Here is a 21,705-nt window from a genome sequence, read left to right as displayed (position 1 = left end):
GGGACAAAATGCACATTTTGTTTGTTATAAAGAGTATATGTGATGAAATAGAAGATGTCCGTCAAAATTAGAAAAATAGAAAATGTTTAGAAAATGTTTTCTATGTCAGTATCTAAATTTAAAAACAATACATTTCTATATCATCTGGGCCCTCTTATTTCAAATAATTATGAAGTATTTATATGCAGTGATTCAAATAGCATTTTAAGAAAATTATCTCTAACCTTCAAAATATTTCACTTTGCAAAACAGATATGCATTAAAACTATGTATTAGGTCATGGTATATACAGAAAATCTGATGTCTGCATTAAAATATTGCCCGGAGTCAGTTTTACTTAAGAGAATGTGGAAATTTAGGAGCTAGACATGCTAACTTGTCTAAGATCATTGTAAACATTTTAGCCAAAATGCCCTTGATATCAAAAATATAGAATGATAAAAGTCAGATTATTTATTTACCTCCTTCACTTTACAGGTGGGGAAACATTCAGAGAGGTTAAAGGTCAGATATCTGCAGCTAAATAGAGGCCGAAATGGGATTAGAATTAGGTCTTCTGGCTCTGCCCAGGCCTCTTACACACCACACGGGTGATTTCCTGTTTACTGCAGATTTATGAACCTTTAACAAATAGGAAACCAGAAGGTATGATATAAGGAAAAAATATACAAGCATGTGTTATCAGCGACATAAGAAAGGCCGGGCAGTAATGTGGCTACTGCTGGCCGACCACTTTATCATGGTCCCTCACATCAGAAGATACGACCAACATGACTTGCTTGAGTTATGGGAAGGTCCCAGATCAAGCAAGAGGTAGAGCCAGCGTTAGAATTTAAGGTCCCACATTCGGCTGCATATTCTGTTAATCCCTTGCAGCGGTTTTACATTAGAAATCAGTTTTGAGCTTTTCTTAAATGTTTAAAAATCTCCTTCCTGATGGCTTTGAAGGTCTTTCCTGTAAGAGAGCTTTTTAGGAAAGTCCTTCAGGATTACATACCAGGAGGTTTTATTATTCCAGATTTTGTAGACAAGCATGCGTGAAAAAGGAAAAAAAGCTTTCTTATTTTAATGCAATTGCCAGGTGACTGGTTTCGTTCCAGACACTTGAACACCAGTTCCGAAAGTTCTGCTGTTTTTTCATTTCTGCATGTGTCCATCTAATGACATTCACCTTTCACAAACAGACGCAGCTGGTGGCTTAAAGGTCCAGACCTCACATAAGCGGTTTAGAAATTACATGGCAGAGCTTTTCACGTGAGTGTCTGGCCTTGCAAAGTTATTTACAGGAATGCTGTGTCTGCCAGGGAAGGCACTCTAGGAACTGTGCCTGCGTCCCTGAAGAAGGAAACCATGGTTCTCTCCAGTCGTGAGCGCGACGTCTTACCCTTGATTTTGCCTCTCTGGACACATGTTCTTAGACAGAAATCCAGGGCATTAAGCAGGGAGTGACTTTCTAGCAGGCTCCCAAGCCAGTCCAGCAGAACTGAGTTTTGAAATCACACGTATCAAGTCAGGTCCCATTATGGTTATAACGTGAATCACTGTTCAACTGGGAATATTGCCGATTTGTTTTCTGTACAGCGACCAGGTGACTCACAGTGTGAGCTTCTATTCAAATACCTATAGTGTCAGCAGCAACTGATAGGGTTCACGCCGAGTCAGAGCCTAGCATTTAGTACAGTACAAGTGAGTCACTGACTACCCGACACTTCTGAGATGATCCCTGAATGTTACCTTGAGCAGCCAGTTCAAGAGTTTAGACGGCGCTGCACGGGGTGAATCCGTTCCCAGTACCATTGAATGGGCTTCTGCAGCAGCTCTTCACGGCAAAGCCTTATATGACTGAGTGCCCAAGGTGATATTCCGTGATTATGAATTCATAGAATCCAGCTGATTAGATTTCAGCTATTTGCATGGGGAGTCATCTGTGAAGAATGAGTAATATGCTCTGTTGCCCAGCAGTGATATTTCACTCGAGTTATTTCAATGATTATTACAGCCAGTTGACCTTGATGGTTTGGGAATGCTCGATTTCTAGTTATTAATTAATTTTACTTTACATTGTAAAATCCTTCTCAAGTACATATCAGTGTTTGGATTTTAGACAACAGCATCTCATGCAAAGTCACCCAGCAGTTGGACTTCCTGAGGTCCTGGGTTGACCACGTGCACCTCAGCCCAACGGTGAAGCGGAGGGAAGCATCTTTTTCTCTGGTTTGTCTCTGTTTGTGCCCCTGTCACCTCTGATGTTAACTGGACGGTGTTTGCTCCAGAGCTAGAACACGAGTTTGTGGTGCCCGTCGTTCTAAGGCTGCAACACACCCAGCACTTCCAGCCCTTTTGGGGCTGTTTGGCTAGGTCCACACAGGCTTGTATAGCTGTTCCGTTTCTGCAAGACACTGGAAAGAACTGTGCAACCCATGCCCTACCCAACACTTCTAAGTGACTTTTATGTCTCAGGGTGTGGTGATAATAAGATTTAAGGGACCAGTAGATTCCTAAATTTATGTAAAAGCCTTGTTGATAAATAATGGCAAGAAGTTATTATCCTTGGAATCAAGGTTATGAGACTATTGTTTTTAAAAGTACATGTATGTTTTTCTCTATTTTTATTGTAGTGGATGCAAGAGAAACCCAGATGTATGGACTTTACCATATACCCTTATTGTGTTTCTACAAATATCCATTTCTGTGATGACCCAGATTCTAATTTGTGCATCTCCTGCTCTACAGAAAGGTGTAGATACTTCTTTCCATTTAATAGGGACTGCACACGAAGGGTCTAGTTCTTCCAGGCTTAATGCAATTCCTGGCAAGTTCAGGTGGTTAGGACTCTTTAATAAATTAGACTGTTTATAAAATGGAAACGAAGTTTCATGTACGTTTTCTAAATTTCAGTGAGGAACTGTAGCTATTTTTGTGAGAGTCCTGCTTTTTTTAGCTTCGTTTGTTATAATTTATAGTAAAATGTACACGTTCTCAGTTACCCTCGTGTTACCACTGTCTGGATCAGGACTTCTCAGCCTCAGCACTGTGGACATGTTGGGTTGACTCCCTCCCAGTGGGAGGCCGAACTGTGCGTTGCAGGATGTTTAACAGCATTCCTGTCCTCTACCGCTGGATGCCAGTAGCATCCCCTCCCTGGAAATGACAACCAAAAATGTCCCTAGGCATTGCCAAATGTGCCCTGGGGGCTCACCACTGCTCTAGATCAAGATACAGGATATTCTCAACCTGTATCCCTAAGATCCCCTCTTGTTCATACACTGTTGTTGCATATCTTGTTATTTTTCACTGCAGTGTTCCTTTGTGTGAATACACCCCAGTTCACGTATCCATTCCACTCTTTTTTTTTTTAAATTTATTTATTTTTGGCTATGTTGGGTCTTCATTGCTGTGCGCGGGCTTTCTCTAGCTGCGGAGAGCGGAGGCTGCTCTTCGTTGCGGTGCACGGGCTTCTCTCCTTGCAAAGCACGAGCTCTAGGCACGTGGGCTTACAGTATTTGTGGCTCACGGGCTCAGTAGTTGTGGCTCGCAGGCTTAGTTGCTCCGCGGCATGTGGGATCTCCCCGGAGCAGGTCTCGAACCCGTGTCCCCTGCCTTGGCAGGCGGATCCTTAACCACTACGCCACCAGGGAAGTCCCTCCAGTCCACTCCTAGAGGACATCTGAGTTGTTTCCACTGTGAATAATACTAATGTGAACGTTCTTATTCGTGTCTTTTGATAAACATTAAGCCCTGATTTCCATTGGATGCTCAGGAATGAAATTGCTGGGTAATAGACCCAGTGTATGTTTAGCTTTATTAGATACTGGCGGTTTTTACACGCCAAACCAACTTACACCCCTACCAGCAACATATATTGCTTCACATCCTCACCAGCACTTAGTATGTACACGGATTTAATTGCAGTCATTCTGGTGTCCATAGCGGTTTAGCGTTGTGGTTTTAGTTTGTATTTCCCTGATTACTAATGATGCTGAGCATCTTTTTTCAGCCATTTGTATATCTTCTCTTGTAAACTGCCTCTACAAGTTTTTGACCTATTTTTCTGTTGTATGGTCTGTGTTTTTCTTATTGATTTGTACGAGTTTTTAATATATGCTGGATATAAGTTATTGTCAAAAATGTGTGTGTGTCTCTGTTTATCTATCTGTGTGTGTATTGCAAATCCCAATCTGTGTCTTGCCTTTACACTCTCATTCCATTACCTTTCGACTTCTGTAGTTTCTGCTGAAAAGTCATGCTTCTACGAAGGTGACATGTCTTCTTTCTCTGGCTCATTTAAAATTTTTCTCTTTGCTTTTGGCTTGCCACTGTTTGAACACAGTGTGCGTAGGTGTGGTTTTATATTTGTCCTGCTTTGGATTCATTGGGCTCCTCGTATCTGTGAACTGATCTCTTTCATCAGCTTTGGAAATTTTTCACTCAATATCTCTTCAGATATTGCTTCTAAGCAGTTTTCTCCCTTTCTCTCCTGCTCTGAGACTCAAATCATACGTATGTCTTTTATTCGATCCTAAGTTTTGTCCATTTTTTGTCTCTCCTTCAACTTGAATACTTTCTTTTAACGTGTGTTTTAGTTCACGTGACCTGTCTTCTGCTGTGCCCAGTCTTCTGTTAAACCATCTAGTGATCATTACTTTCAAAAACTGTTTTATTCTAAATGTAGTATGTCCCTTTGATGCTTGTTAATACATTTCAGTTTTCTGATGAAATTCTCCATGTTTTCATCCGTTTTTTCATCTAATTCTTGCCTACTAAATCCAGTGTTGAGGTTTTTATGAGGCTGTACCTGTTGTTTGTTTTTTAATCATTGACCACATTTTTCTGTCTCTTCATGTATCTAGTAATTTTTGTTGTATGTAGACATCGTATGTAAAGAAACTGTGTAGGTTTGGATTACATCTTCCACCAACAAGGAATCTCCCTTGGAGGGATTTGCTCTGTGAGAATGAGTAGTCCTAACAGGTATTGAAATGGGTTGGGACGGGTTGCAATTTTAGTAAGACTTACTTAAGAGTTACATAATCTCAGTTACTTCCCATTCTTCAGGTGTTTTCTCCTGGGCTTCCGGATTTAGAGCCTAATGGGCTTCAGTTAGGCTGAAACCTAAATCTCCTCAGTCTTGAAAGACCAGGAGACTCGGTCGCACCTTCAGAGGCTTCTTTCTGCCCCCGCCTTCCACAGGTGGCTTCCACAGTCTGGTAAAGGTCACGAGGAGGGCAGCCGTGTGTCTGAGGGAGACCTTGTTATTGAAGGGATATGTGCTCTCCCATCTGAGACTCTAGCCTCAGCCCATGCCCTAACTCCGCATACGCCCTCAGGGAAGGAGACACATGGTGACAGACTGCTCTCTGGGGAGGAGCTCTCCCTCAGACACTTTAGTTAATTCAGCCTTTTTGCCTCCACAGCTCTTTGATGTCTTTAGAAATGGGATTTCAGTTTTCCATCTAACATTTTTAGTTGTTGCTCAGGAGCTGACCTATTACCATTTTTCTTGAATTAAGTTTCTTTTTCTTCTATCTTTGAATCACATTTTTTATCTTTCTATAGTATCATTTGTTTCCGATGCAATTTAGAAAATGAACATTAAAAATTTTGCCATGTATGAATATAAAGTGCAATACATGTTTTGTGAGTTTAAAAATGTTAGTAGGGGGCTTCCCTGGTGGCACAGTGGTTGAGAGTCCACCTGCCGATGCAGGGGACACGAGTTCGTGCCCCGGTCCGGGAAGATCCCACATGCCGCGGAGCGGCTGGGCCCGTGAGCCACGGCCGCTGAGCCTGCGCGTCCGGAGCCTGTGCTCCGCAACGGGAGAGGCCACAACGGTGAGAGGCCCGCGTACCGCAAAAAAAAAAAAAAAAAAAAAAATGTTAGTAGGAAAAGAAGTACATTATGATCCCTGCAGCTCTTCCTGCTTCAGGTTGCAGTTGTGTGATGTAAAAAGCATGAGCACCGGAACGAAAGGGAACTGGGTTTGAATTTTGACTTTCTTGCTAGTTCTGTGAGCCTCAGATTCCAAAGATGTACGACGGGGATAATTACACTTACTTTATAACAAGAAAGGTTCACGAGAGGGTTCAGTTAAGTGGTAGCTGTTATCATTATTCCTCTAATATTTATCCATCATTATTTTAGGCCCCTGAACATGGATAATCTGATTTTAAACACATATTTTGATATATTTATATCTGGTACAGATTCTGAAACTTTTACCATTCAAACAGGGTGCTGAAAAAAGTTCTTTGATATGAAATGCCTATACCTATAACTTAATATCTATGAAAATATTACTAAGTAAGTTTATGCATTCATATTTTGCCAAAATCCTTCTCTTTTTAGACCAAATAAATCCAAGTACATAAATAAATAAATTTTAGTGGCAGGAAGAATGACATCCAAAGCAGTCTGCTCTCAGCAAAATTCACATCTAGCTACTTGGTGTTATATCCACTAGGGTTTATTATAAGATGTTGGCAACAAGAAAACCATATTAGGAAATGTGAAGAAAAGGCTAACAGTATTTTCTGGAAAGGACAGCTGGTTGTTGATCTTTGCAGAGGAGAGTCTGTGGGGTCTGTGAGTAATTTTAATGTTATCTCCCCGTTATTTAAATATAATTAATTTTTATATTAAATTTCCTGTTACCCCTCTGCTCTTTTATTTTGACTTCAGCATTTGTTTCTTTTAAAAAGAGACCTCACTAATATATGGGAACAATTAAGTTCTACTCTAAATTTAGAATGGAAATAGTAGTCCTGGGGGCAGTTGGATGGCTCTGGAGTAGCAGGCCTCTCCGGAACGCCCGCCCCCTCCCCAGCCAGTGGGACAGCGTTCCGGCCTGCATCCCGGCCTGCATCTCTGAGGCCCAGGATGCATCTGTGTTTAGTTCTCTAGCATGATAAGAGCCGGCTTTGCGAGTCTAGCATCTGACTGCACTCTTTACAATCTGTACGCAGATTTAAATCAAGGCACAAGAATTATGGGGTCTCAGGACCTCCCTGGTGGTCCAGTGGCTAGGACTCTGCATTTCCACTGCAGGGGGCACGGGTTCGATCCCTGGTCAGGGAATTGAGAATCCTGCATGCCATGCAGCGAGGCCAAAAAAAAAAAAAAAAAAGAAGTATGGGGTCTAGTTTACAACAAGCTAGAATTTATCAAATTCTCATTAGAGCTAAGTTTCCGCTGAAGCAAGTAAGTTATTTCCAGACCTTTAAATGACTTGGAGGTTCTGTACCGTTCTTTTGGCAAAATGAAGTACTTATGAACAAAAACAACTGAACAGCATACCAGACCAGGTGGAATAAATGTGGGTTAAAGGAGGGTGAATACAATGACACAAAGAGGTATGAAAAAAGTATGCAAAATCTAATAACATGCATAACTAACCTGTTTGTGGTAAACACATCTCATAAACTAACCCCCAAAAGACATATTATTTTTTCCCTTATCTTCTAATGATCTGTTCCAAATCATGAAGGAAATAAAACTATAAATTCTAAGTTAGATAGAGCACATATTTGTTAAAATATATCAAAAGTAGTCTGAGAATCAGGAGACTACGTAGAGATTATTTTTTAATGGAAATCGGTCCTTTATGAGCCTTTTTATGCATCCCTTAGGATGGGGGTTTTATTCCTAAATCCCCGCGTCTGACTGCCTTATGTGGTCTCACAAAAGGAGAATCGAATGGCTGTGGTTCCCTACAGAGTCCAAAATGCACAACCATTAAACATTTCGATCCATTTCAACTTTAGGTCTGCTTGTTCAGCGCACTAGCCATCGAACACTTCATGCCGAGGGTGTGGGGACCTAAAATTCAGGAGATAATTTGGTGCAAATTGTAGAAAACCAAAACCTTGAGGAACAGAGATCCTGTCACACACCCCCTAGGAACAGCAGACAAAAATGTCCCATCGGCCCGGCCGCCGGGAACTGTCTTGGGAACACGAAGGCAGTATAGAACCAAGGTGACCGTGTGCTGGTGTATCCCTTAGCCCGTTCTGACCAGCAGCAGACCACCGATGGGTGTCCAAAAACAACCCCAGTCTGTCTGACCGTAGCCTGTGCACAGCTGTGGTGCGAAAGGTGAGACTGTGCGGGTGTTGAGAGGGACCCGTGCCTGGAGCCGGACGGCGTGGATGTGAGTCTGCGCGGGGACAGCTCCACAGAGTAAATGGAGTGAGGTGTGGTTACTGCTACCTTTGCTCATTTAGACCGAGGGGAAGCTGTGCATTCGTTGGAGATTGTTAGGGGAAAAAGCAGCCTCTGATAGTTTTTATACTGGTGTCATGCATTACCATTGACGGCCACAGGAGGGGACTAACAAAGTCTGGATTCTTTTTTAAAACAGTAACTATTTTAGGCCTTGAGGGCCATGTAGTCTCTATTGCAACTACTCATCTCTGCCACTGGAGCCAAAACTCTGGGGGATAGAGCAGAGGGAGATGCATTTTGGAGGGTGTGCAGTGGGTTTGGAGGGAAGGGCACAAGCTTACCAATGAGTGAGGTGAAAAGAAAAGTCTAGGTGACTCCTGGGATGTGAGTGGCTGGTGCACCGTGGATGGACTTGAAGCAGACGGGGGAGGAAGCAGCGGGGGCAGGGGATGGGACTCGAGTCCGTTTAGACGCTGGAGTCTGAGACGTCCACGAGAGCTCCAGTTGTGCAGAATCTGCACTGTGACGTGCAGGGAAAGGATTTCCGTGGCACTTTTTCCCCCCAAATACACACTTTAGGATTTCTGATAAATACCGTGGTCCTGGGCCATGATGTAGCATTTCCCTCCGGAGCCCGGCACTGGTCCCCTCATGGACCGTGCCCCAGTGCTGTGGGGTGCTCTCATCCCTGTCTCCCCAGCATCATCCCTGTGCTGAGGCGCACCGGCGCAGCATGGCCGCCAGCCCCCGCCGTCTTCTCTCTCCCTTCTTCCTTGGGTATCTTCCTTTCCTCTTCTGATGTGTCTCAGCTGTCAGTCATGGAATGCCACTGTCACACCCAGTGAAATGAACAGTGCCCCATTAGCTACTGTACCTGACTCACATGCACTTCATGAAACAGAAAGTGGGAATGACTCGGCCAACAGAAGCTCAACTCAGGCAAGTGCTTTAGGTAAGGCCACACCCATTAGACATGCAGAGTTCAAGGCTCTTAGTATATTCACGTGTAACTATCACCATAATCCACTTTAGAACATTTTCACATTTTCATCATTCTAAGAAGAAACCTACCACAGGTAATTGTCACTCACCAAGTCTCTTTCTCCTGCAGCCCCTGGCAACCACTGATCTACTTTTTGTTTCTACAGATTTGCCTGTTCTGGACATTTCATATAAATAGAATCATATAATATGTGGCCTTTTTTATTTTTTTTATTTTTTATTTTTGCGGTACGCGGGCCTCTCACTGTTGTGGCCTCTCCCGTTGCGGAGCACAGGCTCCGGACGCGCAGGCTCAGCGGCCATGGCTCAGGGGCCCAGCCGCTCCGCGGCATGTGCGATCTTCCCAGACCCGGGCACGAACCCACGTCCCCTGCATCGGCAGGCAGACTGTCAACCGCTGCGCCCCCAGGGAAGCCCAGTATGTGGCCTTTCATATCTGGCTTTTTTCATTTGGTAACGTCTGCATAGCTCGCCCCGGGAATGACAGCATCGTAGAATAACAAGAGCTTAGTGAGCACCTTCCTCCTTCAATTTGCAGGTGAGAAAGCCGAGGCCCAGGGAGGTGGCCGATGGCTGAGGTCACAAAGCCTGATGGTGGGAAAGCCAGGGCTGGGCCCACGCCTCCTCCTCCTCCATCCGAAGCGGGCCGTCCTCGGGCTTCCCCAGTGACAGCACAAAAGTGCTCTTCGCTCTGATTGACAGGCCAGCAGGTTTACACCCCCTTCTCCAGTCCTCCCATCCTTAGCTTTTCTCAGCTGCTTTGGTCACGGCTTGCCTTCCCTCAGAGGCGGTTGAGGTTGCTCGTAGGCTGGTGAATGGTCAAGGTGCCAGATGTCTGAAAGCGAACAGGGAGGGGCCTCGCTAGCTGACTCCACCAAATATAGACCCAAAGGCATAGGATCAATTTGTTTATGATCTTAGAACACAATTTAAGGACTTACCGTGGTCTTCTACGTTAAATGTCATCAGTAAGTACTAAGTCAGAGGAATAATTACGGCATTGGATTAGCACTTCATGGTTTCAGAGACCTTTCGTGTACCTTCTCTCATTTACTACTTTTATCAAATCTCAGTGTAGCTCATATCATACAGATGAGGAGGTGGGGGGCTTAGAAAGGTGAGGGAACTTGGTCCAGGCCTCACAAGTGCAAAGGTCAGACTGGAAGGACCTCTGACTCAAAAGCCCACGATGGCTTTTCCTACGTTCCCACTACACGGCTTTTTAAATTCTTGATCGATCGCTCATGTTTCCCAGCGATCCTTCTGGAAGGGCCAGCTGTGGGCTGGGGGCCCGAGACATGCAGGAGCCCCCAGTTAACCCCCTTGGGCCTCTCCGACCCTGGTCAGCGCAGGGCTGCTTGTCCCGTGATGACCTCATCAGGTGCCCCTCCACCACGCCCACTGTGCTCCCTGGGACCCAGTCAGTCATCAGCAAGACGCCCCTAGTTCTCCACATTGTCCCCCGATGTCCCTCCCCTCTTGTCTCTCCCTGAAGTGTGGCAACTCTTCCGAGGACAGCGCTTCTCCCACGGCCCTGGTAATCGGGGACATTTTTCCGCTGAAATTGCACCATTTACGTCCACTCCTAGAAGTCAGATGGGTGTCTCTTTGCTCCCGTTGCCATTCCCAAGACACTTCCTCACTGTCTTCCCCCAAAACCCTCCCTCTTAGGTCTGACACGGGACACCACATGAGGAACCTTGAAGACGTTATGCTAAGTGACGTAGGCCAGTCACAAAAAGACATATTTTACGATTCTTCTTATCTGAGGAACCTAGAAGAGTCACATTCACAGAGACAGGGAGTAGAACAGTGGGTGCCAGGGGCTGGGGAAGGGGGGAAGTCCGTGTTTAATGGGGACAGAGTTTCAGTTTGGGAAGAAGAAGAGCTCTGGAGGTGGATGGAGGTGAGGGTTGGAAAACAGTGAACGCGCTTAGCACCACCGAGCTGTACACCTAAAAATGGTTAAAGTGGTGTGTTTTCTGCCACGTGCATTTACCACCATAAAGAAAACACTTCTCCTGAATGCATGTCCTAGACCGAACCCCCAGTACCGCTCCCTCCAGCATCTGCTCACCCTCTGATCCCTGCCCCTCACGTAGAAGACTTCAGCGTGTGGCCATCATTTCCTCTCCAGCGCCGTTCCTGTCATCATTCTATTTCTTCAGCATCCTTGTCAATGACCTATGCTGTACTCTGGTCTCCCAGCGCCGTGATTTCTCGACCCCAGAAGTCCAGTGCCCTCCCCCATGTCAGCCCCCACCTCAGCCATCCCTGGAGTCGGCGATGACCGCCCGCACCTCCTGGGAAACCTCATCCTCAGACCCCATCCCCGCGCCATGACCGCACCGCCCTTCCTGCACACTCGCCCGCTCTCATCCTTTCCTCCACAAGCTCCCTGGTCTCTGAGGCCTCCGGCCCATTCCCCCCTCCCTGGCCCTCACCTTTGCTCACCTGTGCTCACCTTTGCTCACCTGTGCTCACCTGTCCTCACCTGTGCTCACCTGTCCTCAGCAGCCTCCATCCTTCATCCTCCTCTGCACTTCCTGCGTGATCCAGGGACGTGCCCATCTCATTTGTGGTTGCAGTTCCTTCTTAGAAGCCTCAAGCCCCACACGCCATGTCACAGTCCTCTCCTCAGGTGCCCTCTCCTCAGAGACCCCCCACTCTTCAGAGACGCCCCGAGGCCCTGACTGTGACTGTCGTCCCCACGTCATGCTCTAGGGTCTCAACCATTTCCCATCTTGGCAACACTTCTCAGACCCGGAGTTCTCCAACCTATTTGTTTTCATGGCTTGTGTCTGTTTCTCTCACTGGAACCCTTGGCAGAAACAGTCTAGTTCACCCCCGTGGTCCAGCGCCTGCAGCGCTGATGCATACAGGGGGTGCTCAGTACACGTTTGTGATCAGTTCAACAGGAGCACACTTTGAAAACAAACGCAAGTCGTATTTTTAACCTCTTGACGCTAGGTTTATAACTGGGTCGCTCTTTACCTGAACCTCCTGAGAAGCCATCAAACAAAGACTTGGCGTATTTTCAACATTTGGGAAACCATGAAACGGAGCAGCCAGGCAGGATGTTTAGAAGGGATCCCCTCTACCATTTCTCCTGATGTCTTGCTGACAGTATCCCAGGATGCTGGACAATACTAAAGTCCTTTGCAATAAGCGTGATTGTGCCTATTGGACACCAGATTTAGGCAAAGAACTGTGTAGGATTTCTGCATCAAACAGACACCACCTCAGTCATTCTTTTTCTTTGAAAGCTTCCTCCTCATAATGCTTTCCAGTTCTGTGACACAAGGGTCAAAAACACTGGGAAGACAAGGAAAACACCTTGCAGCGGAGGAAAATCACGAAGGAACACCTGAATAGGGAGGGGGGCAAGCAGGCATCTGGAGTCCGTCGTGCACGCTTCGCGTGGGAGGGCTGCCCGGGCCCGTGTTCACTACCCTGTGGTCGTTGTGAGGCTCATGCGGTCAGTGCCCTGGCCAGGGACAGGTATCCCGGTGGTTATAAAAGCGGGGTCCCCTCCCCTTCTTCCATTACCCTGTCTCCTGCTAGACTTTCCCGATTGTGTTTTTAGCTTTCTTTAAAATGATGCCCTGCAAATAGAAAAGCGCACATATGGTTTGGTACATTTTCACAAACCAAACACGCCTGTGTAACAAACGCCCTGTTCGCACTGTACGACAGCACGCTACCAGCTCCCCAAACTCCCTCCTCAAGGCAAGCACTCTTCTGACTTCCCAAAAGCAGAGAACAGCTTTGCCAGGGTCTCTATTCTCTGTAACTATATAGAGAGTATACAGGTTATCATTTTAACCTTGGCTACATCTGCACTCCAGCAAGCCACCTTCCACAACGGTTAGGTCCCTGAGCCACAGCACACAAGAAACTGCGAGAAGCAAACCATATTCCCAACTGGTTTCTGCCTGTGATGTTGGCAAGGTCTGTAACCCGATGACCCAGGCTGACAACCTGGCCGTCTCCATGCTTCAGAGCCCAAGCCAGAGCAGCATCAGGCAGCCTGTCCCTCTGTCCCTCAGCCTTCCCTTCTCAGCTGTCCAAAATGAAAATGTATTTCCCAAGCCAAAGCACATTCATCCAAAGGTCAACTTCCTCCCTAACAAGTCTCACCACCTACAATGATGCTTCAGAAGGCAGAGTAAAAAAGAAGAACCTCAGAGGGAGGAAGGACATCCTTGCACAATTTAACCCGTTTTCTAGTGACCTGGGGCAAGCAAAGAGGCAGAGTGATTGACATGGAGCCTTCCTTCCTAATCCAAGGCCCCGCGATGTGGACCCGGGCTGTGGCCCATGGAGAGAGAACAGGGGGCAACAAGAAGGACATCCAGGAGGTAATTTCCTCCGGTTTTGCTGTGAGTTGGAAGTTGAGGGTAACTTCAACTAGACAGATAGTAACGCTGCTCACCAAGGTAGAAGGCGGGAGAGGATGGGCGGGTTTGCCCGAGGAATGATAAGTTCCATCTTAGACAAGAATTTTTCCGTGTTGCAGGTATTTTGTCCTGTTTTTTCTGTAATTTGCAATGATGGCTCAGAAATCCTTCTTAGAGAGCCTATTCCTTACTTTACTTTGTTTCCTTGAAATACTAAAAAGCTGGCAGAAATTCTCATCCAAACCTGAGAATTCTCACTCTTTAGCGACTTGAAAATTGCCTGAAACAGCCCCACAGCAAAGATTTAATAAGGGTGCAGTTCTTTCAGAGGTGCCCTGGGCTAAGCGGTCATCAGGAAGGCAGCCACCTACAGTCTCCTTGAGAAACTCCCATGGCCTCCTGGGGTACGGAAAGCCCATGGTCAAGATTTCAGTCAGTACTTGGCAAAATACCCTGTAATTGTTGATTGGTATTAAGAAAGAACAAGTAAAAGCATGCATAATTTATTAATTTCCTTCCAATCATACTTTCTTATTATTTCTAATAATTCCCGAAGGCAGTTGTAAAAGTGGAGTCATACAATGTGTTCATTTAGTAACAACAGAAGAAAAAGACATTACTGTCATAGCCTTAAAACCTTTGGAGGTTCAAGTTGCAAACTTGGCGACAGCGCGATCAACAAAATAGTAAAGATTTCCATTCAAAGTCACTGAAAAACAGATGGTCACATACGGCAGTAGTTTTTTAAAAGCTCAGGACATGTGTAAGCATCCATCTGGAAGTAATCATAATTCTAAAAAGTCTGTTGTTATTATTAAGCTTTCGGTTGACTTCCCTTACTAGAACAGTGAACCAGCCATTTCTTAAAATAGTCCCGAAGTTACTCAGACAATAAAACCAAAAGAGAAAATTTTGAGAACTCATAGTTTTGCACAGCGGAAGAGTTAAGCTCTCTCCCTCTAAAACCCACTATAGCTACTAACAATTGTTAGCTTTCTGTGTCGTATGAAGTGGAAGACACAGCTTTGATTTGATGTTTGGTCTATTTGTGCTGAAGTTAATGCAGGTAATTCCAGCTCGTCCTTAATACTTCATGAGCCAGAGTGAGTTGGAGTTTTTCTGGTGACGAGTGTGCCACAGGATAAGCTGCCGGCATTCTCCAACTTAAAACCCGCTGACTGCAAGATCCCAGAAACAGTAGAAACATTGCCATTGACTGAATTCCTTTCATTTCCCAGCTGCTAATAACAGGTGGGAGTCTAGAGCAGGCGGAGGGCCTGTTTGTGTCTTAATTGGCTTCAGGTGATCGGTGTTTATGCCTGGAGCCTGGGATTCAGAGAAAGATGTATTCACCTGTGGCTGTTTTCAGAGCAGGTGGCTAAACCCAGGGAGAGTTCAGCAGTGAAATCTTCCCTGCTGCTTTCAGTTGGTCTGTTTTTCAAACTCCATTGTGTAGATTCTTTTTTAATTTTATTGAAGTAGAGTTGATTTACGATGCTGTGTTAATTTCTGCTGTACAGCAAAGTGATTCAGTTATACAGATATATATTCTTTTTCATATTCTTTTCCATTATGGTTTATCAGAGGATATTGAATAGAGTTCCCTGTGCTCTACAGTAGGACCTTGTTGTTTATCCATGGTGTAGATTCTTTTTTTTTCGGCCATGCCGTGCAGCATGTGGGATCTTACTTCCCTGACCAGGGATTGAACCCGCACCCCCTGCATCGGCAGGTGGACTCTCAACCACTGCGCCACCAGGGAAGCCCCCCATTGTGTAGATTCTTGAATGAAAGAGAATCAACAGCCAAAAAAGACTTCCTGTCGGATTAATCAGCCTCAAAGCCCCTCATCCTCAGAAATAGCTCCCATCTGGGTTCTGGAAGCCTCGCACTCAGCACACCAGATTGGCCCTCCTCCCTCACGAACAAGTCCCTTTTAACAGTCCCTTCCCCAGCCTGTGCCCTGGATTTCTTCCAGTCCTACCAGGGGTGAGGGGCTTGGGCTGAGAGGGACCTGGATCATAGCTTCCTCCACCCCCACCCCCAGGGTGAGCACCAGACCCCAAGGAGAACCTGCAGGAGGCCCACCCAACCCTCCACCATGTCACCACCTCCACCGAGCACACCCTGGATGTGCTCGCCCTGCAGGCAGGGTCAGTGCAGAGCCTATAACTAACGTGAATCTGTGAAACATCATCTTTTGCATCCAGAGGGGAAGTATGTTAGAAAAAGCTTCCCCAGGCTGGGAAAACTTAGAAGGTAGAAAGACCAAAAGGAGGCTAAAATTAGGAGCAAATGGGGCTAAATGCTCAGAAACATGACTGCAGAGAACAAGGAAGTGAGAGTGTCTCTGGAGGATGCTGTGCAGAGAATATTCCTGGAAGAGCGTTCTTTTGATGCACGTTGGTACCAGTCAAGGGAAGCTCAGAAAACAGCAAAAGAAACATGAACAGACGTGGCTCCGGAGGAAAGGAGCTTTGTTCCTAATACAGAGCAGCAACAAAGACCCGGTCGTTCGAACAGTCTCCAGAATATATCGGGAGGGGTCTTTACAGCGCGAGACTGAAGAACTAAGGTAAAATGACCGCCCTGGCATAGTGCTGTGAGAGGAGGCTGGATACTTGAGGTCCAGGAGGGAGATTCTCCTTCATTTACTAGATAGTAAACTTTTCTAAGGAGAGACTTCTTATCAACTCTTGGATTACCCTGAAGTAATGTTTGTGTAGGAAAAGGCAGAATAAAAACTTGATTCTCTGTCCTTATTTACCAGTTTTCAAAATCAGTTGGTTCCCTAACATTTTCTAAAAGCAACAGTGAGTGTTTTAGTATCACTATGAAATCACGGATGTACACACATATGATGTTTCAGTTCATTGCAGTTAATATTCTTATTGATACTTAAACTTTCTCATACTTGGCAGGGGGCAGCCTTGTTTATATTTGCTCATGGCTCTGAAGTTTAGCATTTGTATATAATCAAATCTGCCAATCTTTTGTGGTCTCTGGGGGGAACAGTAGTTACATTGTGATACATCTAGGCATCTAAACTATGAGATATTAGCCAACTATTGAATGAATGAGATGGAGCTACGTGTACTGTCCAGGAAGATTTCTGAGACATTTTTAAAGTAAAAAATATACGGCACAGAGTCACACATAGCATCAAGGCCATTTAGATAAGCATACTAAAACTATGTTTTAAACTAAAGTTAATTACACGTTCTTAATTTCATAGAAGTGGTCCTGGAAAGAACCACATCAAACCTTAAAGCTGGTTATTTCTGGGGCTGGGAAGAGGATTGGAAAGTTCAGAGGAGCTGTGATTTCTCTGTGTACCTCTGTGTTCCGGATAGAAGCCTAGTTGAATGTTCACCAGCGTGTATTCATGTTTTGTTGGGGATTTTTGTTTGTTTTTTAAAAATTAGTTTTATTATTTTCAAGCTCAGGTTTAAATTAATATTTTGCCTTTGATGAAATCTTATATCTGCAATTTCATTTGCAAATGGTTTCTGCATTTTGGGCCAAAAGAAATGAAAAAACTGACTGGAATGTCTGAAGACCTAAGTGCATGTCAACATTTCGAAAAATATATTAAGTGAAGTAAGTTAGACAAATATCATATGATATCACTTATATGTGGAATCTAAAAAAAAGTGATACAAATGAACTTATTTACAAAATAGAAATAGACTCACAGACATGGAAAACAAACTTATGGTTACCAGGGTGAGATAAATTAGGAGTTTGGGATCAACATATACACGCTACTATATATAAAATAGATAACCAACAAGGACCTCCTGTATGGCACAGGGAACTCTAGTCAATATCTTGTAATACCTATAATGGAAAAGAATCTGAAATATATATATATCTGAATGACTTTGCTGTACACTTGAAACTAACACAACATTGTAAATTAACTATACTTCAGTTTTTAAAAATGGTTTAAATTCTTTTTAAAGTAAAAGATAAAAAAATAAAAATATGTGCAGTCTCAAGGGAAACAGCATAATGCATTGGAGAGAAAGAATGACTCTGTGTGTGTGTTTGTGAATTCTAATCCCACATATGCTATCAACTAGCCATGTGTCTGTGGACAAGTCACTTTAGCTCCTTTGGCCTAAAAATTAAATAGATTAGACCATGTTCAGGTAAAAGTAAGCATCATAACTGGAACTATTATCACATTAGTGTATTTTAAAATGCACGTGTCTGCACTGAGCTATCAAATTTCTGAAAGAGTCCCTTGGACTGACAGGCTGGTACGAAGAAAGCATTGGCTGAGGGCTCGGTGACCTGGGCTACAGGTCATCTGTGTCACCTCAGGGGGTGAGTTAAGCCTCTTTAAGCCTTGGTTTCTTTACTGAAAAGAGGAATTAATAACTGTCTTTCCTGGCTAACGAAATTGTGGGAAGGAAGAAATTAGGTGATACGTATAAAAGTCTCCTGTAATCTGTAAAACCCCACAAAAATACGAGCATTATTCTCTTAATTAGCCTTGAATGCTGCTCAACCAATCAGACCTTTCAGGTGGGATGTTAATGGAACGACGTTTTCTGTGTATGGTACAGTAAAGCTCTTTAGCACAGCAGAAGTACAGTCATTATTTTATATGAGGTATGATGTTAAACAAAGCATCTGTTTTTGTTTGAAGTGTTCCTTCATTCAGCCAACCTCTTCTTACCATCCACTCTTCTCAGCACAGAGGTTCCAGCCCTTCTGTGCTCGCTTCAGTGTGATGACTGAACCCACCCATAGAAGAGATAAGAGAATCCCTTAAGATGGTATTAGACTCTACTTTTCTACCTCTGTTTTCATTTCTTGAATAAATGGACAAATAATCTGGGTATACCCAAACACAATAGAAACAAATCATTACTCGAGAAGCAAAGCATTTGGGTTGTGCCTTTGTCTTTTCTGAGACACTTAAGTTGGAGAAACCTAATTCACTCCGGTGTGGGCAGTAGACCACGTGTCCTAATGTGAAAAGAACCTCAGTGCTTTGTCAGGTGAAAAATAGAGGTACGGGGTGGTGTGTATACTATGCTCCCATTTTCTTAAAAGTGTGTAAATGTGTGTAGCTATCTGGAAGGACATACAAAAAACAGATAATGATGTTTTCCTTTAGGAGTTTTCATAGCAAATCCTTCAGTATTGTCTGGTTTTTCCTACCATGGGCGTGTGTTATTTTCATTTTTAAAATGACTTTTAATATAACATCATTAGAAGTATCACCTTGTTTCATCAGCTCAGCTCTAGATTAAAGACGCGAATGGGGAAGATGCATTCTGCAAAGAAGCATTAAAATGGCTTCACAGGAGCACCTGACTATGTTAGACATTGTCGTGGGTTAAATTGTATCCCCCCCAAAATATGTTGAAGTCTAATATGGCTGAATGTTCGTGTCCCCCTGCAACAAAATTCATAGGTTGAAATCCTAACCCCTAAAGATGATGGTAATAGTCGGTGGAGCCCTTGGGATCCCTCATGAGTGGGATGAATGCTCTCATAAAAGAGGCTCCAGAGAGACCCCTAGTCCCCTTCTCCTTGTGAAGACACAGCAGGAAGGTGCCAGCTCTGAACCACCAGGAAGAGTGCCCTCGCCAGACTGTGACCTGCTGGCTCCCTGATCTCAGACTTCCAGCCTCCAGAACTGTGAGAAGTAAATATCTACTGTTTATAAGCCCCGAGTCTGGTATGGCAGCCCTAATGGGCTAAGACAGAGTCCTAACCCCGGTACTTGTAAATGTGGCCTTATTTGGAAAAAGGGCTTTGGCAGATGTAATCAAGTGAAGATGAGGTCATTCTGGATTAGGATGTCTTTATAAAGAGAGGGAGCTCGGGACACACAGAGGAATTTCTCCTCTCAAATTTCCTTATGTTCTGGTTTAACTCTTTCAGAGCCCATCATGTCCTACTGATGATAAGATTATGTTTCTAAAGGTCGTTGAGGGTGGTTTTGAATGTATGTCCTGTAAGGTTCTTGGTTCTCCTTCATCAGGATCTTGTCTATGATTCTACACCTCATGGAACACGGACTCGGGTCTCAGGCCCTTCTAAGAGATAAGATTTTTTTCACACAATACTTGATGTTTCATCATATTCCCAATGCGTAATTCAATAATGGCTATTTTTAGAATTTGGAAACCATAATGAAAATAAATAGCTATTCATGGAATCCAACCACCAAGTTCAAGCTTACCAGAAAATAAGAAATAACTTTTCTGAGCTAATCATGGTCTGGTTAAAATTTTTTCTAACTAGTTACTGCTTTCAACTCCAAATTACCAGAAGATTGCGATCAAGATTAAGAATTTACCTTGGGGAACTTCCCTGGTGGTGCAGTGGTTAAGAATCCACCTGCCAATGCAGGGGACATGGGTTCAATCCCTGGTCCGGGAAGATCCCACATGCCGCGGAACAACTAAGCCCATGCGCCACAACTCCTGAGCCTGCGCTCTAGAGCCCGCAGGCCACAACTACTGAGCCCATGCACCGCAACTACTGAAGCCTGCACGCCTAGAGCCTGTGCTCTGCAACAAGAGAAGCCACCACAATGAGAAGCCACCACACCACAACGAAGACCCAGTGCAGCCAAAAAAAAAAAAAAAGAATTTACCTTATTTACCTTGGCTTTTGCTTGAACTTTGAAAGAATTCTCTTGAATGCTGGGTTCCTAGGACTGGAAAAGCAATGATTGAGTAGGATTATCTCTTAGCTAAGATCCGAATAGTTAATAAACTGCCAACCTGTTCTTCCCATTTCCTCAGGCTGCCATAAATTATAGAAAATGTTTCTGAGGTCACTGACATTGGTTTTACATTCATCTAACTTTTGAGCCTTGGGATCCTCAAGCAAAGGCAGCCAGTGACTGGGGCCTCGTGTATGTGGCACACTTGGGTCATCCCAACAGACACTGAAATGACGGCCAGCAGTCTGTGCCAGACACACACCAGGGGAAGAATAGAATAGCAATATCAAAGGAGCACTGATTCCACGTTCCTTAGAAAAAGCAAATGGAAATGGAATGTGTGTGGAGTTCTCCCACACATATGATGGAGGCAAAGAAAAAGATGCAAGCTAGTTTGGCTAATCAGACCACATATCAACGTCTGAAAGGATGAACCGAACTAACATAATTGACAATGGCATATTTTTTAAATCTTGTAAATAGGTAGCATTCATTTAATATATGTTGTTAGTCTTCATATTAACCAGCTATGACATTTTAAAAATTAATTCTCGGACATATGTATATGTATAGCTGATTCACTTTGTTATAAAGCAGAAACTAACACACCATTGTAAAGCAATTATACTCCAATAAAGATGTTAAAAAAAATTAATTCTCTACAAATATTTAGTGACACTAAATATGCAACTCTCCCATAAGCAACTACCTATTTGCATTTTGAACAAGCCTGCTGTAATTTAAAGCATCTCGATCTGACAATTAAGATGACTAATAATGAAAAGTTCCGGTAAATTTGAAAACTAGATGAAAGGGATGGATTTTTTTCAGGAAATGAAAAATACCATATTGACTCAAAGCCAGGAAGAAACTATGAAAAGAATGGAAATCAAAGAGTAAATTGAAAACATCGTCAGCAAGCCACACCTGAAAGGTTCTAGTAATTTTACTGGCAGATTCTACGTATCTTCAGGGAAAAAATAATTCTCTTAGAAAAAAACAAAGATAAATAGATTTTAAAACTCCCTAGAAAACATTACCAAATCAATTTCAGCAGTATAATAAAAGAATAATCATCTTTTAGACCCAACAAGAGTTTACTTAGTAAGGTAAGTGTGATTCAGCATTAAGAAATGCATTTGGAAAAAGAAAAAGAAAAAAAAGAAATGCATTTGGGGGGCTTCCCTGGTGGCACAGTGGTTAACAATCCTCCTGCCAACACAGGGGTCACGGGTTAGAGCCCTGGTCCAGGAAGATCCCACATGCCACGAAGCAACTAAGCCCGTGCACCACAACTACTGAGCCTACACTCTAGAGCCCGCGAGCCACAACTACTGAGCCCACAAGCCACAACTACTGAAGCCCACGTGCCTAGAGCCCGTGCTCTGCAACAAGAGAAGCCACCACAGTGAGAAGCCCGCACACTGCAACAAAGAGTAGCCCCCGCT

At 44.1% G+C, this 21,705-nt stretch overlaps 1 protein-coding gene across 5 annotated transcripts in view; it reads left to right on the top strand.

The window, feature by feature from the left end:
• RGS20 (regulator of G protein signaling 20) overlaps positions 1-21,705 on the top strand; it is a 77,447-nt gene that overhangs the window by 32,352 nt on the left and 23,390 nt on the right. The window contains exon 1 of one of the 5 annotated variants that reach the window (XM_027128106.1): positions 11,040-13,524. The exons of the other annotated variants lie outside the window; for them this stretch is intronic. Coding sequence (XP_026983907.1) covers positions 13,429-13,524 — 96 coding nt within the window. The 5' untranslated portion in view covers positions 11,040-13,428. Of the gene's footprint in view, positions 1-11,039; positions 13,525-21,705 lie in introns of those variants that run through there. 5 annotated transcript variants of the gene reach the window in all.

Source organism: Aethalodelphis obliquidens, unplaced genomic scaffold (assembly GCF_003676395.1).
Source record: "Aethalodelphis obliquidens isolate GAN/ISIS:26980383/991018 unplaced genomic scaffold, ASM367639v1 scaffold33, whole genome shotgun sequence".
Classification (NCBI taxonomy): Eukaryota; Metazoa; Chordata; class Mammalia; order Artiodactyla; family Delphinidae; genus Aethalodelphis; species Aethalodelphis obliquidens.
The sequence above is the reverse complement of the archived record's forward strand: the minus strand, read 5'-3'. Positions and strand labels throughout refer to the sequence as shown.